The following is a 14,503-nucleotide window of genomic DNA, read 5'->3' as shown; positions in this document are numbered from 1 at the left end:
TGATCTCGTATCGAGGCAGATTCATTACTAGTATGTTGGTTTCCACCTTGTTGGGTTGTATGTATTTTAGCCATAACCCTATGGAGGTATAGGTGGAGAGGCCATTTTGCTTGTTCCGCAGCTACCACTTGGGAAAAGTAAAGCCTTTCTGCGCCTACCGAATGGGTTATCAGCAAAAAGACCTAAACATGACCTTGTCGATGTCTTGAAGCCTACAGCCATCATGTGCAGATACCATGTTTTGTGTAAGAGGGTACTGTGTAATGCATATGAGATACAAGTGCTGAGCTTTGTGTTATTGTAAGTGAAATGGGTGCTTTAATAGTTCCTGGGTGGACTCCATTTGACTAGGCAGGTCTTTGGTGATGAATGGATGCAGCAACACCTATAGTAGACAGAGGGTACATAGAAGTGCAACAATTCATAACTTATTGAACATTGCAAGTCGTGGGGTGAATCCAGGGAAGGTATCTCTAGTCCTCTAGTAATTGGGAGTTTCTTTAGTTTCAAAAGTTTGAAACAAAAAAGTTCATGGTACAATTCGTAGTTCACAATTTACACACTGTAGATCCGATCAGGATGCGGATGTCGCCTATGAAAAGGTGGTGCACTTGGACATTCAATCACCGGCCTGGTGGATAAGAGCTACTTTCATTGGTTAGTTCAGAAAACAGTGTATTATTGCATGTGGTAATGTCAATAATTTGTCTTCGGGGTTCCTGTGCTTTTAGGGGTGTGTTCTTCATGCTCCATCCACGAAATTTTATTGAGGCACCAGAAGTGGCCCCAGTCGGGGTATCTATGGGCCATATGTATGAACACATTTTCCCATAGAGACAGAATGGGTAAAACCCTTTGATACATATGGCCCTAAGTTTGATGGTTTACATTAAAGAGTAGGTATTGTTTAAGGAACACCTTCGTTTTTTATGATTTGTGAGGCCTCCCCCTCTCCTTAACTAAGGTAGCAGACTGGTGAAGTATTTTTATAGGGTGAACTTGTTAACGTTAGGGCAGTATCAATTTTATCTTGAGTCCATGGGGGTCGCCAGCCTTTCTCTCCTGGTGTGTGCAAGGGGGTGCTATCGATGTAGGCTGTGTCTTTAGAACTACAAGTGTTTGGGACGATATGTAATGAGGGGGCGTGTCGCTATTTGATTGCTGTTGGTGGTTGCAACATGCCCTGAGGTCACATGTGAACCCCTCTAGTCCCTGGCATGTGGAGTGCATTGTGACCTTCTTGGCATCAGGTATCTTGGTTGAACCCTTTTTCTAGAGACTTCTTTTGGACTGGTTTAGGCTTCTTATTGATTGTTGGTCTTCTGGGCATCTCCCTGGATCTCATGCAGAGTTGGTCAGAAAGCTGCTCCTTGGCTCCATGTACTCCTGCTTGTGTCGTTTTACGGTGTTTGAGGTTGGACTTACTGCTTTCTCCAGATTTTGTATGTAAGGCCTTGTGTGTTGGCTGATTTCTAGACCAGATACAAGGGTGAGGACATTCTGCGTTCTACTCCTGCCTTAGCTGTGATAGACTTTGCGGGCTACCTTCTCCCAGGCACGCCCCTCACCCTCAGACCATGTCTTTTCCAGGGTATTTGGGCCTGCAGTCACTAGTTGTGGCTAGGGACTTTTAACTGGCGGCATGCTCCAGTTGTTATTTTGAAGGGGCGTGACCAGGCGAACAGACTTTGAATATTTTAAAAACTTCAGGGAAAGGAAGAAACAAGATTGCTGCATGGAGAATCCAGGGTTAAGGTCAAGAACTCATAGAAATTCACCTAATGATGGTGATGGGCTGGAACAGTTGGTTAATCTGGAGAACCTCCCCTCCCAACTGACCCAGTGCGATGTTGCTTTGCAGCCTGTCAGATCTTGTGCGTGGTGTAGAAGTGATGCGATCCTCACTATCTCAAGCGTATAGAAAACTGGAGGATAGTTTCTTTTTGGAACCAGAAAAAGGGAGCCTATATTTGACTGGAGGCTTCTCGTTTTTTGGGGGTGCTGTTGGGACAACATGCCATGAAGGAATTTTGCTCCCAGGCTGGATGTCCGAGAATAGGAACATTTCAGCTTGGTAACTGGAACCCGTCCCAATTAACTTGGTTGTGGGAACTTGAGCGACTGCCTTTAAGGACTGGTCAGGGAGCCACCCTTCCTTCCTTGTCAGACTGCCCTCCCCCTTGGATGTGGTGAGCCAGCCTGCCCTTGGGGACCAGCAGAAAAGTAGGCACCCTAAATGGCAGACTGTGGTGAGGGTACACGATCGACAAAACACAATCAGCAGCCTTGAATTCCAGAATAAAAGTAAATACTTGAACTCCCAATTTTGTCTCATTGGTCCTTCTTTTGATTTTTGGTATAGCGAAGCTTGAGGTGTGGGTGATATGTGTGGAATGCTTTGGGGGTTTTAACTCACTGCACATTTGGGTTCTGAGATTGTGTGAAGGCATTACCTCCCCAGACAGTTATCCCTCCTTGCTGAGGTTGCAGCGCTGGTTCTTGTTAGACTGAGTTCTGTCTGTTGTTGCTGTTGCCACTTGTTTGTCATACTATCTAACCCTGTTGTGGTGGTGCAGTGGCTGACTGACCTCCCTGCATCAGAGCGTAGGGTGCATTTAGGTTTCCCTGGGCTTGGGTTTTTGGATGGAGATTTTGTGGGGACTGGCCAAGGCTTATCTACCTCTGTTTGTGGAATGCTTTAAGGCCCATTCTGAGGCAATAGTAGCATTCAATAAGGTCTTGTTGCTGCCAGCCTCCCTGGCCTCTGCCACTATAGCTATGGTGGAGCCCCCTTAAAGCTGGTGCCAACTGAATGCTCGCAGACAGGGTGGTCTTTTTCAGTTTGTTTAGGACCAAATCAGTGCTTTATTTCTAGGAGTCCTCCTGTTTGGGAGCCTTTCTAGTAGTTCACTGAGTGGGGGGCACATGTGACAGCCTGCCCATCACATGCTCCATGTGGTTGGCGGGAACCTGTGTTGGCGAGAACACTTTCTTGTGGTGGTTTCCTGTCTTCTTTACATATAGTATTTTCTGCGATAGCTGTGTGTTTGGGTACCACATTCAGCAGCAGTGTCTTGTACAATATATTATATCACACTGGTCATGTCATATTGACATACATGAGACGTGAGACTACATGGGTATGTTGATATCACACTATATGTTTCTTTCTTTCTGTTCCCAATATTCTATATCAGAATTCACTGACGTGCACGTAATTTATTCACACATTCTTTATTCAGCATGTCAGATGCACTGCTCCTTTAAGATTGGTTTAGCATTTAACTTCCGGGTAGCGCGCATAATCATGTAGTCTCATGTCTTATGAATGTCAATACAACATGACCAGTGTGATATAATATAGTGTACAAGACACTGCAAAACTGTCACGTTTAAAGAAAGTATTGCAAGGGAAAAAAAGAAGCAAAGTCAAAGCGTATAATAAACACGGAAAAATCATCACATAACTCATGGTCTGAAATGCAGAGTGATCAGCATGATTGTATAAAAAATGCAAAACACTGCAGGACAACAGGTCTTAGTTTTCTCACTTTTCAAGTAGGAGGTGGGCTGTAACTCTTCTTCAGGTGCACTCCGAATTGAAGAGTGTTGATGTTATTGTTTAACTTTGTAGTTACATTTGTTCAAATTGCCGGCATATTAGCTGTTTATATTCTCAACTTTCTAAAAGTGGCATTTTCAGACTTACAACTTAAAACCATAAGTGGTGATTTTAAATTGTGAGTCCAGAAACACCAAACTGGAAAAATCTATCTTGTCTCACTTCGATATCACACTTATAAAATATGATAAGGCAATCACAGTGTTAACCTACGGGAGAGATTGGCCTTACAGTACGTGAGCATGTAAATCTTAAAGGTACATGTCCCATTATTTTTAATGCACTGCACCATGACACTTGAGGCTCTCTAGGGCCCTACCTTTGCGGTCACTTATATGGAATAAAAAGGAAGGTTTGGGCCTGGCAGGAGCGTTAACTTGCCAGGTCGAAATGACAGTTTTAAACTGCACAAACAGGCTCTACAGTGGCAGTCCTGAGACATGGTTAAAGAGCTACTTATGTGGGTGGCACAATCAATGCTACAGGTCCACTAGTAGCTTTTAATTTACAGGCTATGGGCACATGCAGTGCACTTTACTTGGGACTTATAAGTAAATTAAATATACCAATTGAGAATAAGCCAATGCTACCATATTTTAAGTCTACAGCACATGCAGGTTAGCAATAGTTAGCAGTGGTAAAGTGCCCAGATACTAAAGCAAACAAAAAAGAGGTCAGAAAAAGGGGAGGAGGAAGGCAAAAGGTCTGGGGGTGACCCTGGAGAAATGGCCATATCCAACAGAGATCAAGTATTTTTTTAATGTAGTGCCTATTGATATTAGTCATGTTTTCCACCTAACCATGCCCTTTTAATGTAAATGTAGTAGTATTTGTATAGCGCACCAAATCGACCCCCAAAGGGGTATCTCAGGCACTTGTACGCATATCTCTGTGGAAACCTTCCTGGCTTTTCCCTGTGAAGTGCCCACTCCTGGGCACCCCAAGGTGAAGCCAGGCATCCTAGCGTTGTTGGGGCCATTGTGGAGATTAAGAAAGCTATTGGCCGGAGTTGCAGAGTGGGACCCATGATTAGAATAGGCACCGAGGAGAGATTTATCAGGTCTGCGGGAATTGAACCCTGGTCCCGGGTTAGACCTCTGCATCAGGGTCTGCCGCTCTAACCATTGAGCCACACTTCTCAACCCTGCCACACTCATTTTGAAGTATGTATGATTCAATCATATAAAAACTGAAGTGGGACCACTTTTAGTTGATTTACTTAAAATCTAAGAATCAGTAGATCTATGATGGCTCTGTATTTTTTTTACTTGAGCTCATTTCTACCACCTAATTTCTGATTACCTTGGTTGTAATGATACAATGCTTAATTTTAGTAACTTCTCATCATCAAATGACCTTCAGGGGCAATCCATCAATAAAACGTAATGCCTGCTTAGTACTTTTGCTTGCCCAACTTTGTTCTACCTTTATTGAAAAGCACCCATAAAACCCAAAGAGAGAACTTACACGAGCAAAAAGCGCAAACGGTCCTCTTGCATTAAGTTTGTGCTAGCATATTAAATAAGCATGATCTGCTAACAAAAACAAGCACTGTAGTAAGGTAGGACAGGCAGCAAATTAAACCATCGTAAATCATTTGCCCTCATTGTCTTCGGTACAAAACCTACTAATCCCAGTATTATACTACTCCTCTGTATGATAAAGGCGTTTGAAAACAACCTGACATTTTTCCTTTGAAAGATAGAGGTGAAAATTGTTATAGTGAGCTAAAAGAAAAGGTTATTAAAACAGAACAAGAAAGATAACTGTAGTGGAGCATGATTGTGCAAGACTTATTGGCAAGGTGATAACTGAAGACTTTACTCTGACTGGAATATCTGGCAGCCTACGTGGGATTGAAAAAAGGAAAGCAACTCATAGATAGGATCAAAATAGTTTATTAGCCACCCTGGGATGCACACCTGTTCAGTCCTGAGATCTTTGGACTGCAGTAATTCAGAGGTAAAGTCAGTTGCACTAAAGAGGGCCACCATTGTGTAAAATAAGCAGAGAGACAACAGATGTAACTTAAAATAATGACTGACCTCTGAGGAATAACCCTTGACTGCACCCATCTACAGGCAATTAGAAAGCCATATGTGATGGCATCAGATCATACCATTTTCTTAATTCTTGCCCTTTTCATTTCAGAGGATATCAATTTAGTTAACATTTTCCAGAGTCCTTCTGATTTTTCTCTCCATCACGAGTTTAGAGGGATTACGAATAAAATGTATCATAGTATGTCTTTGCCTAATAGACGAATTCTGGACACACAAGTAAAATACACCTGGAAACATGACATAAAACATTTTTGGTTTATAAATTTGTGTTTTAGACTATTACATTGTACAAAATGATCTAAAAACAACTTGAAATCCAAAAAGGAAATGAGGTGATGAGCATCCAACCCCATGGAAAAAGAGAGTAACTGATGACAGTATGGCAGTCCATAAAGACTTGTGTGCTAAGGGGATGCCTCCTGCAATCAAAATGTATCACTTTTATTCTCCCCAATAGATACAGAATTGAACAACAGCCTGAGGAAGATTTATAGCAGGGTGATGAACTTGTGGATCACGATGCTACTCATATTCCAGATGATGTATATCATTCAGAAAAAATAAGGAATAACATTTGAGGACTATGAAGGAAGATTTTTACTGACTGGTTGCTACTTTCATGGGTTCTGGACCTCACATCATGCCTAACTAAGGGACTACTCCTTGGACTGTATATTATATTATTGAATGTAGTAAGGACTGCAAAACACCTGGAGTTTGTATAATATGTCACACAAAAACGAATAATAGTTCCATAGGAAACTTGGGCAGTTTTCATGGGGTTTACACTGTTACAAAGTGCATCCATCCCAAGGATCAGAGGCGGAGCTAGGGGTGGAGATTGGTATTGGATCCAGTGTTAGGCATTCAGCATAATTCTCTGGTTTTTAGATCAATGATTTATTTATCATAATGTCTCCTGCTATGAAGAAATTCAAACATACTTTAAACATAACATAAAAAACAAATTTGTTGGAATTTCCCAATATACATATGTACACAATAAAAACAAGCATTAAAACTTCAACTATCAGAAACCCTTTAATGTTAAAGGACACATACAATTTTCAATCTCTAAAGTTTTTTTAATTTCAGGAAGTGTTAGAATGAATTCAGTACCATCAAAATTAATTACATTTTTGTAATACTATAAATAAGGTCAAGAATGACCATACATGGTGCTAGTAGTATTTCCCACCTCCATTATTTTCCATGAGTGAGCCTTGTAGAAGCAATGATTTGCAAAGAGTGGTGTTTGACTCCAAGGGCTGCTTGGAGAGTCTCCTGACCAGAGTCTGAGAAACAGATACGACTCTAACCATCTTGACCCACCCCTGGACCCAGCCTGAGTGAGTCCTAACCCTAGTAGTGGTGCCCCTCCAGTCCTGGGCCATTGGAAGTGGTGCTAAAGGTGCCAAATACCCAATTCCAAAATGTAGGACTTGGAAAATGTTCTTTCCAAAAAGTGCTCTGAGAATCGAGAAGTTACCGGGACCTACTTGCTCGCCGATCCGCACAAGGTGCATTACCGGTTGGCCTGACAACGCTAGATCCAGCTACATTCTTCTCTGCAGCAGCAAGTCCTGTTCAGTGGCTCTCTGCCGAAGGTGCATCTGGCCTTATAGAGCCCTCATCGGCTACAGCCTCCATCTTCTTCCCACTGGATATTTTTGTGCTTAATTAAAATAGACCACTGGCCTGATTTAGAATTTGGCATGGATTACTATGCCACAAACGTGATGGATATCCTGTCTGACGTATTACAAGTGCATTATATCCAATGGCACTTCTAATACAACAGACAGGATATCCGTCACACTTGTGATGGAGTAACACATCCGCTGAAATCTAAATCAGGCCTATGTCTGAACGTAGAAATTTTCACTGCGACTTCGTCCAGCAGCTCCTCAACAACGATGTCTTCATCTCAGACAGCACTGTCTGCCTTGCCCCACTGAACTTACTCTCCTAAGTCCAAAGACTAGTGGGGACGAAGTCCAATCCATATTGTGTATCCAATCCGCACTCTATCATAGTCTGCCATAGCGTTCGACTTCACATGACTAGACATCCGCGGTCTTTTAGGTGTTATTTGCCACTTAAAAATTTTAAACATCATAACTCCAGTTCTACTATGTAGATTTCGGTCATTTATATGTTAAATAACTCACCACCATTCATTTTATTTGTCTCGATTGGTGTGGAATTTTTCTTTTGATGTGTTCTAACCTAACTACTGTTTAAGTGCTGCATAAATTCGTTCTACATTGCCTCTAAGTTAAGTTGATGTCCTTTGTGTGAAACTACGAGAAGGTTAAGCACATGTTAATTTAATGTCTTTTTGTGATAACCTTGACACAGATTGTTGCTGTTGCTTCAGTAAGGCTTCATCCCCCTCAACCAACAACCCGACTTCTCAAAGTAGGTTATTCAGCTTCACTTTTTTAATTGGCAGAGCCTTGCCATTCATTTAACAATTGTTAGTTGTTGTAATTACGTTCACTTCTATGTGTAAGCATTTGCAAATTAAATAACTCAGGGGCATATTATCAAGGGGGTTTATCTCCGCTTTTTTGGCTTTAAAAGCCAAGAAAGGGGAGATAAAATTATCTCCCTATTACCAAGCTGTCGCTAACACCAGTTAGTGACAGCTAATAGGAGATAGCGACCATCTTGGGCCCCGCTTTGCATGTCAGTGATATTTATCACTAATGACATGCAAAGTGGGCGTGCCAAGATGTTAGCGACTGGAAACAGTCCCTAACATCGCTATCTCCTATTACCAACTTTTGGAGATATTCGCGCTAAGCGCGAATATCTCCAAAAGCTAACACCTGCCCTGAGCAGTTCTTATCCATGTTATCCAATGGGAGGTGGATAACATGGCTAAGAGCATTTGCTCGATAATGCATGAATATCGCTGACTTTTCAGCGATATTCATGCATTGCGGCCGTTTTTTATCGCATTTGCGATAAACCTTGCTAATAGCAAGGTTTATCTGCGATAAAAATCGCCGATGTGCGGCGATAATTTTTGTCTCTAAACAAGTTAGAGACAAACATTATCGCTAGTTGTTGGTAATATGCCCCTCAGTTTTCGCATTTTTAAAGGTTGCGTACAAAATAAAGAAATCAAGGAACTATTTGATATATATTACACCTTTTTATTTGTTTATAAGTGAAGTAAAACACACAACTTGCTCTTTGAAAAAGTGAGAGTTACATTAACAGGAACAAAGCTGCCTAGTCACTTCCGCACAAAGTCGCAAGAATAGTTTCATAATCTCCTTTGGTTTCATCCTGTGAATGTAAACAGACAACCACATTGAGTTAGAGTTGCTAAACAAACAAGAACATAAAAATCTGATGGTTGGTGGAGACAAAACACAAGATCCTTACATGCTACAGTTCAAGTAGTTTAAGCAGTGTACAACATTTGTCTCACTCGATAAGGCCTTGAAACTTACTCAAACCCTTTCTCAGCCAGTACTAATGAGTCCAGAGTTTCAGGAGTTTTCTTGGTTATCTGTCTCTTTTTCCCCCTCCTCTTTTTTAAAGTGACGTATCTGTCTTAGAATGTATTGCACTTTGAAATCTGTGGGTGAGGTTAGCGCCAAAAAAAGCACCAAATAAATAAATACATTGAAATTCATTTGAAGGAAGAAGGCAACTCGTTTCCCCTTGTTTCCTCACCGAGCAGATTTTGGTTAATAACCACGGTTCAGCACTATTAGTAGCATCGCTTTTACCATATTATATGCATGCTAGGTACCAGTCCTTCACCCAACAATCAACTAGATGATGTATCACATATGTTGTGAAACATTTTGTATTATTCTAGGGGCTCAAATTGATTACAACTTTGAAATTCCCCAATGTGTGGATATTTGGCTTGTGCATTTTGAAGAGTCACAACGTTTGTCTGGTTCATTCAAGGCACATGCCAGCGAACTGTGTACATGAATGTACATGGGTTTTCATAAGTAAAACAGGAGGGAACACAGAGGAGAATTTGATTTGTTGAATAAAAAGGCCCTCTAGGAGTTTACTACTTAAATGTGACATAAAGAATCTCAGATGTACTCAAAAAGATAGCTTTAAGTATGTTAGCCGTGCCCTAGAAACAGACCCTGCGTTCAGTGAGCAGCCAGTGTAAATAACTCAATGTAAGTTTGATATGCTCCCTTCTAGGATGCTTAGTTGTCAGACATGATGCTGCATTTTATACTTCGCCGGGTGAAAAGATAGATAAAGTTGTCTTTGTCCAGACAGGAGTGTAATATAGAAGTAATTAGCAGAGTTTGAAACTGTTGTTAAAAGTAAATGTTATGTTCAAGAACTTGATCTGAAGCAAACAGATGCTGGTATCTTTGGCAGACTACATATCTCATGCCAAATTACTATTACTGTCATAATAGATTCCCAGGTTAGAGATTGATTAGCAAAGAAAGGTAGTGGGTCCATATTCGCAGCCAGACCAGTTTGCTCCACCGGAAATATCAGGGTTGGCAAGGAGGAGCTCAGTTTTGGCTCTATTGCACTTGAGAAAGTTGGTCCCCAACCACCATTGGCTGATAAAGAGGTGGACAACGAGGCAGGTTCTCAAGTGCTTACATCAGCTGGAGAGGCTTTGGATAACCTGAAGATATTATTTGTGACATCAGCATATATTTACAATTAGGCTCCTGACAGATGGGGGAGTTATGTGAGAGGCCACACACACAAATATAACAGAAATGTGGAGAAAACTGATCTGTTGAAAATATCACAAGTGAATTCCCTGTCCCCTGGGTAAATGCGGGAGGGTGACTATATGTTGCCTATCCCTGGGAAATTATTTGAGCCAGTTAAAAAAGTTTCTGTGAAATTTGTCTGTGTCAGTTTATTTAAGGAATATTAAATATTTATAATTTGACAAGTTAATGTTTCACACTGTAAAAGCAAGTTAATTGCGTTGTAAAGTAACTGTTTTGAGGTAATGGTCAAAAAAGGATCTGGCTTGTGGGTACATATTTATTTTTTAGAGTTTTGTTTCTTGCGAACTCGACCCGAAGGTATCAGTGCGCTTTACATATGAACCAGTTATGTTACAGATAGACACATTCATTTTTGATAGTCACAGAAAGATTAAGTGATTGACCCGGAATTACAGGACATTGAGCTCCCCTGATAGGACTCAAACCCAGTTCCCCAACTTTGAGGTCGACCGCTTTAGCTGCTAACCCACATCCTCTATCTTATTGTAACCATTTACATTTATCCACTCACCCAGTGTATCCACAGACACCAGCTCATAGAGTACAGTCCAGCAATAATTGTGTTTCAAGAGATGGCTCTACATGGATGATACCTTGGTCACTGTCAGAACGACTGCCTTTTCTAAACCTAAGATCAAAGCTGTCAATGGCGTTTCTGTAACACTGAGGGATGGAATAAATGTATGGCATATAGATATATCAATCCATGCTTACCATCAGTCTACCTCAAATGAATTACCAGGAAGTAACTGTGCCACACCTAAGCTGCATATTTGTCCACATAGCGCTGTATCGTCTATATCTGTTTTGTAAAATAAATGTAAGCCAAATGGCCGTCCTGCACCAATGCTTGGGCCTGATTCACAAAGGTAAAGTTAGACTTTTGGTCTAAGTTTAGACAAAACGTCTAACCTTACTACTTTTCAGTATGCACAAAGGTAAGTTGTGAGTAGTATCTTTACGTCTGCTCTCCGTGTACAATCTCCGCACTCAGGCGGAATCTCAGCACTCGGGTAGAGATCCGCCCTGAGGGTGGAGATTACACCCTAGTGTGGAGATTCCACTCAGAGTGCAGAGTAGTAACTCCTCACTCGGGGCGGAGATTCTACCCCGAGTGCAGAACTCTGCCCAAATGAGAACGTAAAGATACTACTCGTAACTTAGCTTTGTGAATACTTAAAGTCGTCAACTTTGACTTTTGGACTAGGTTTACCTTTGTGAATCGGGCACTTAGGTTTTATCTCAATCTCTCCCTAGCATTTTGCTTCCTTCATATTTTAAAACTGTGAATGGAAAATGCACATCCTCTATTTGGGTAGGGGAAGCAAAAAGTCCAGTTTAAAAGAAAGGCAATTTTCATTAGATAAGGGAGAAAGGTCTCTCCTGATTTTAAGTTCTATCTTTATGTAGCAGCAGCACCATACATGTGGTGAGTGATATCAATGTAGAACGATATAATTATATAATGCAATGATTCATCACACATCAGAGGAGTATGGCCCTTAGAATATATCCCACATTGATATTCTTCAAAAAAGGCTGATTCGGCAACATGCTTTAGTTGTGTTGGTTGGCAAAGTGAGTGGAAACATGAGGTATTGAAGATCCTCAAAAGTTACAAGCATTTAAGGGTTTCATGGGTTTCTGGGATTTCTAAATACAATTTGGGTTGCAACAGCAGACTTGTTTTTAGAAATATCTTCCTCAGCTTATCTTGATATAGGTGTGTATTGCTGATGAATCCAATTATTATAATCTGTTTTAGGAATATCTATAACAGAGTCATACTGAAGCCAAGAATTGTAACAACTGTAAGATTAACTCGAAGCAATATTCTCAGACGAAGCATAACATGCCCGTTCGATGTATTAGTTGCCCTCTATAACTTGAGGCCTATATCACATAATCCTACATCCTCTTGATACCTCTAACACTGTTATGCTGGGCAAAATAGTTTGTTTATTTTTGGTACATACCAACGTTGGCATTCTAAGACACTACACATATTTTCAGAGACAAGGGGTTGCGTGATATGCAAGGTCTACAACGAATGTCTATGGCTTCCAGTGTTCTACCTCAATCTCCCGGTCTTGACCAAAATCTTGGCAAAGAGCAGTAGAGAGGAAAAAAAGCTATTTTAGGATATGCATAATTTTCTTCTTAGGGCTAAATTACAATGGATCAGATATTCTAATATTTATAGGCTCAATCATACTCCATAGAAAATGCACACAATTACACTTAATAGCACAGTCAATGCCAAGATAGAGCAGAGGTTAGCAAAGGTGTGCCTATGCTCTGGTTTTGTTCCATGCTGGTCAAAAACAACTTGTCCAATTCTATCAAATGCCCAACTTTTGCACCTTCATGAAATTGAAATGATACAGATTTTTGAAGAATGCTACCGGACAGTGACATTTCCTATAAAAAATATTTATGCACCCTAATTCACAAATTAACACTTTTATGTGAACAAATTATTTTACTAAATGGAACTTTAAAGTTGAAAGTTTTTTTCAGGATTTTCATCATTTTTTAATGTCACCAATTCCTGAGATTTGAGAAGTTGCTCTTTAGGATTACTGGGGTGGTCTAGTGTGTGGGAAACATCAGAAATGATTCTGCATAAGCACCAGTCCATTCTAGAACCGGGCAGCATATACTGCCACATTATTCCCACATAAAGAGAATGGCGGGGCGATCCCATCATGTAAAAGGCGGTATCCACACCTCTGAATTCTCCCCCTAATTGGCAGCACAGAGGTCATTGGTGAGACCTTGGTTGAGGAGAGTATACAGCCTCCCTCCACCAAGATCTAAGGAGAGAACCAGATCATTGCCTTTTTAGCTTCAGTCAGAAGTAAAAGGTCAGTACCAGAAGGTGGATTACTCCCAAAACACTTCCCACATAAATGATTAAATTAATGCAGACTTCTCTTGGATAACAGCGACACATGTATCACTTTACAATGAAGGCATGTCCCTCTAGACTGACGTGCTAGTGGAAAATCCAAAAGAACACAAAGGAAAACATTATTAAGTCATGAAACACTTACCAGGATAGCCTGCAGAAGTGTCTTTCCATACATCCGCTTGTAATGCGCTTTGATCTCATTCATGTCAACACCACAACGTGAAACCATAATTCTTATCAATTGTTTATCGCGTGTTCCAGAACCCTGTTGAAATTGCAATTCATTTTTGTTACCTATAAACCACTAGGTTAAATGTATTCAAGCACAGGAGCACTTTACATCAAGCTACTATTCTAATCAAATACATTTTCTACTTAATTGTTAAAGCTTAGCTTCAAAACAAGCTCTTTTGTGTAATCACAACTTTAGCGATTTGAAAATAACATGTTCACCTTTATGTGAAATTATTTTATGTTTAGATAGTTACTTTATAATGCATATATCCCATGAACAGCGTTGCATCTAGGCCCTGGCTCACCCAAACCAAAAGAAAGAAGAAAACAAAATGATTGTCCTTTCCTATCAAGACAAGAATTAATTACAATATGGGCAGTGAAAGACAGAAAATTGACAAATAATGGATTGTAGTGTCTCAGGATCCAAACTTTTCTATGGCCTCTGTATTCCTTTTGCGAATACCAGCTCATTCTTATTGATGTTTAGAATAACATTTCCCAATTTTACCATCCAGTAAAGCATTAGCAACTAATATTCATCAAAGTTACCAGCCATTCATTTACTATCAGTTGTACCAGTGCAGCATTCTCCCCTCAAAGGGCCTGATTCACAAAGACTTTTTGTCAAAGTTCTGACCCAAAGTCTAATTTCACTCCTTTTCGGTATTCACAAAGGTAAGTTACGAGTAGTTTCTTTACAACTGCACTTGGGCGAAATCTCCTCACTAGGGCCAAAGATCTGCCCAGAGTGCAGAGATTCCACCCAGAGTCTGGAGATTCCACTCCGAGTATGGAGTGGAATCTCCACACTAGGGAACAGATTCTACCCTGAGTGTGGAAATGCCACCACGAGTGTGGAAACTCCACTCTGAATACAGATGTAAAGAAACTAGTCACAACTTACCTTTGT

At 40.6% G+C, this 14,503-nt stretch overlaps 1 protein-coding gene across 1 annotated transcript in view; it reads right to left on the bottom strand.

Annotated features, from left to right (window-relative positions):
* Positions 1 to 8,828: 8,828 nt before the first annotated feature.
* Positions 8,829 to 14,503, bottom strand: part of LOC147727227 (annexin A1-like) — a 229,806-nt gene continuing 224,131 nt past the window's right edge. The window contains exons 12-13 of the mRNA XM_086961276.1: positions 13,499 to 13,621; positions 8,829 to 8,985 (exon numbers count right to left, since the gene is read on the bottom strand). Coding sequence (XP_086817402.1) covers positions 8,929 to 8,985; positions 13,499 to 13,621 — 180 coding nt within the window. The 3' untranslated portion in view covers positions 8,829 to 8,928. The remainder of the gene's footprint in view (positions 8,986 to 13,498; positions 13,622 to 14,503) is intronic.

Source organism: Lissotriton vulgaris, chromosome 3_1 (genome assembly GCF_964263255.1).
Source record: "Lissotriton vulgaris chromosome 3_1, aLisVul1.2, whole genome shotgun sequence".
In the NCBI taxonomy this organism is placed as follows: domain Eukaryota; kingdom Metazoa; phylum Chordata; class Amphibia; order Caudata; family Salamandridae; genus Lissotriton; species Lissotriton vulgaris.
The sequence above is the reverse complement of the archived record's forward strand: the minus strand, read 5'-3'. Positions and strand labels throughout refer to the sequence as shown.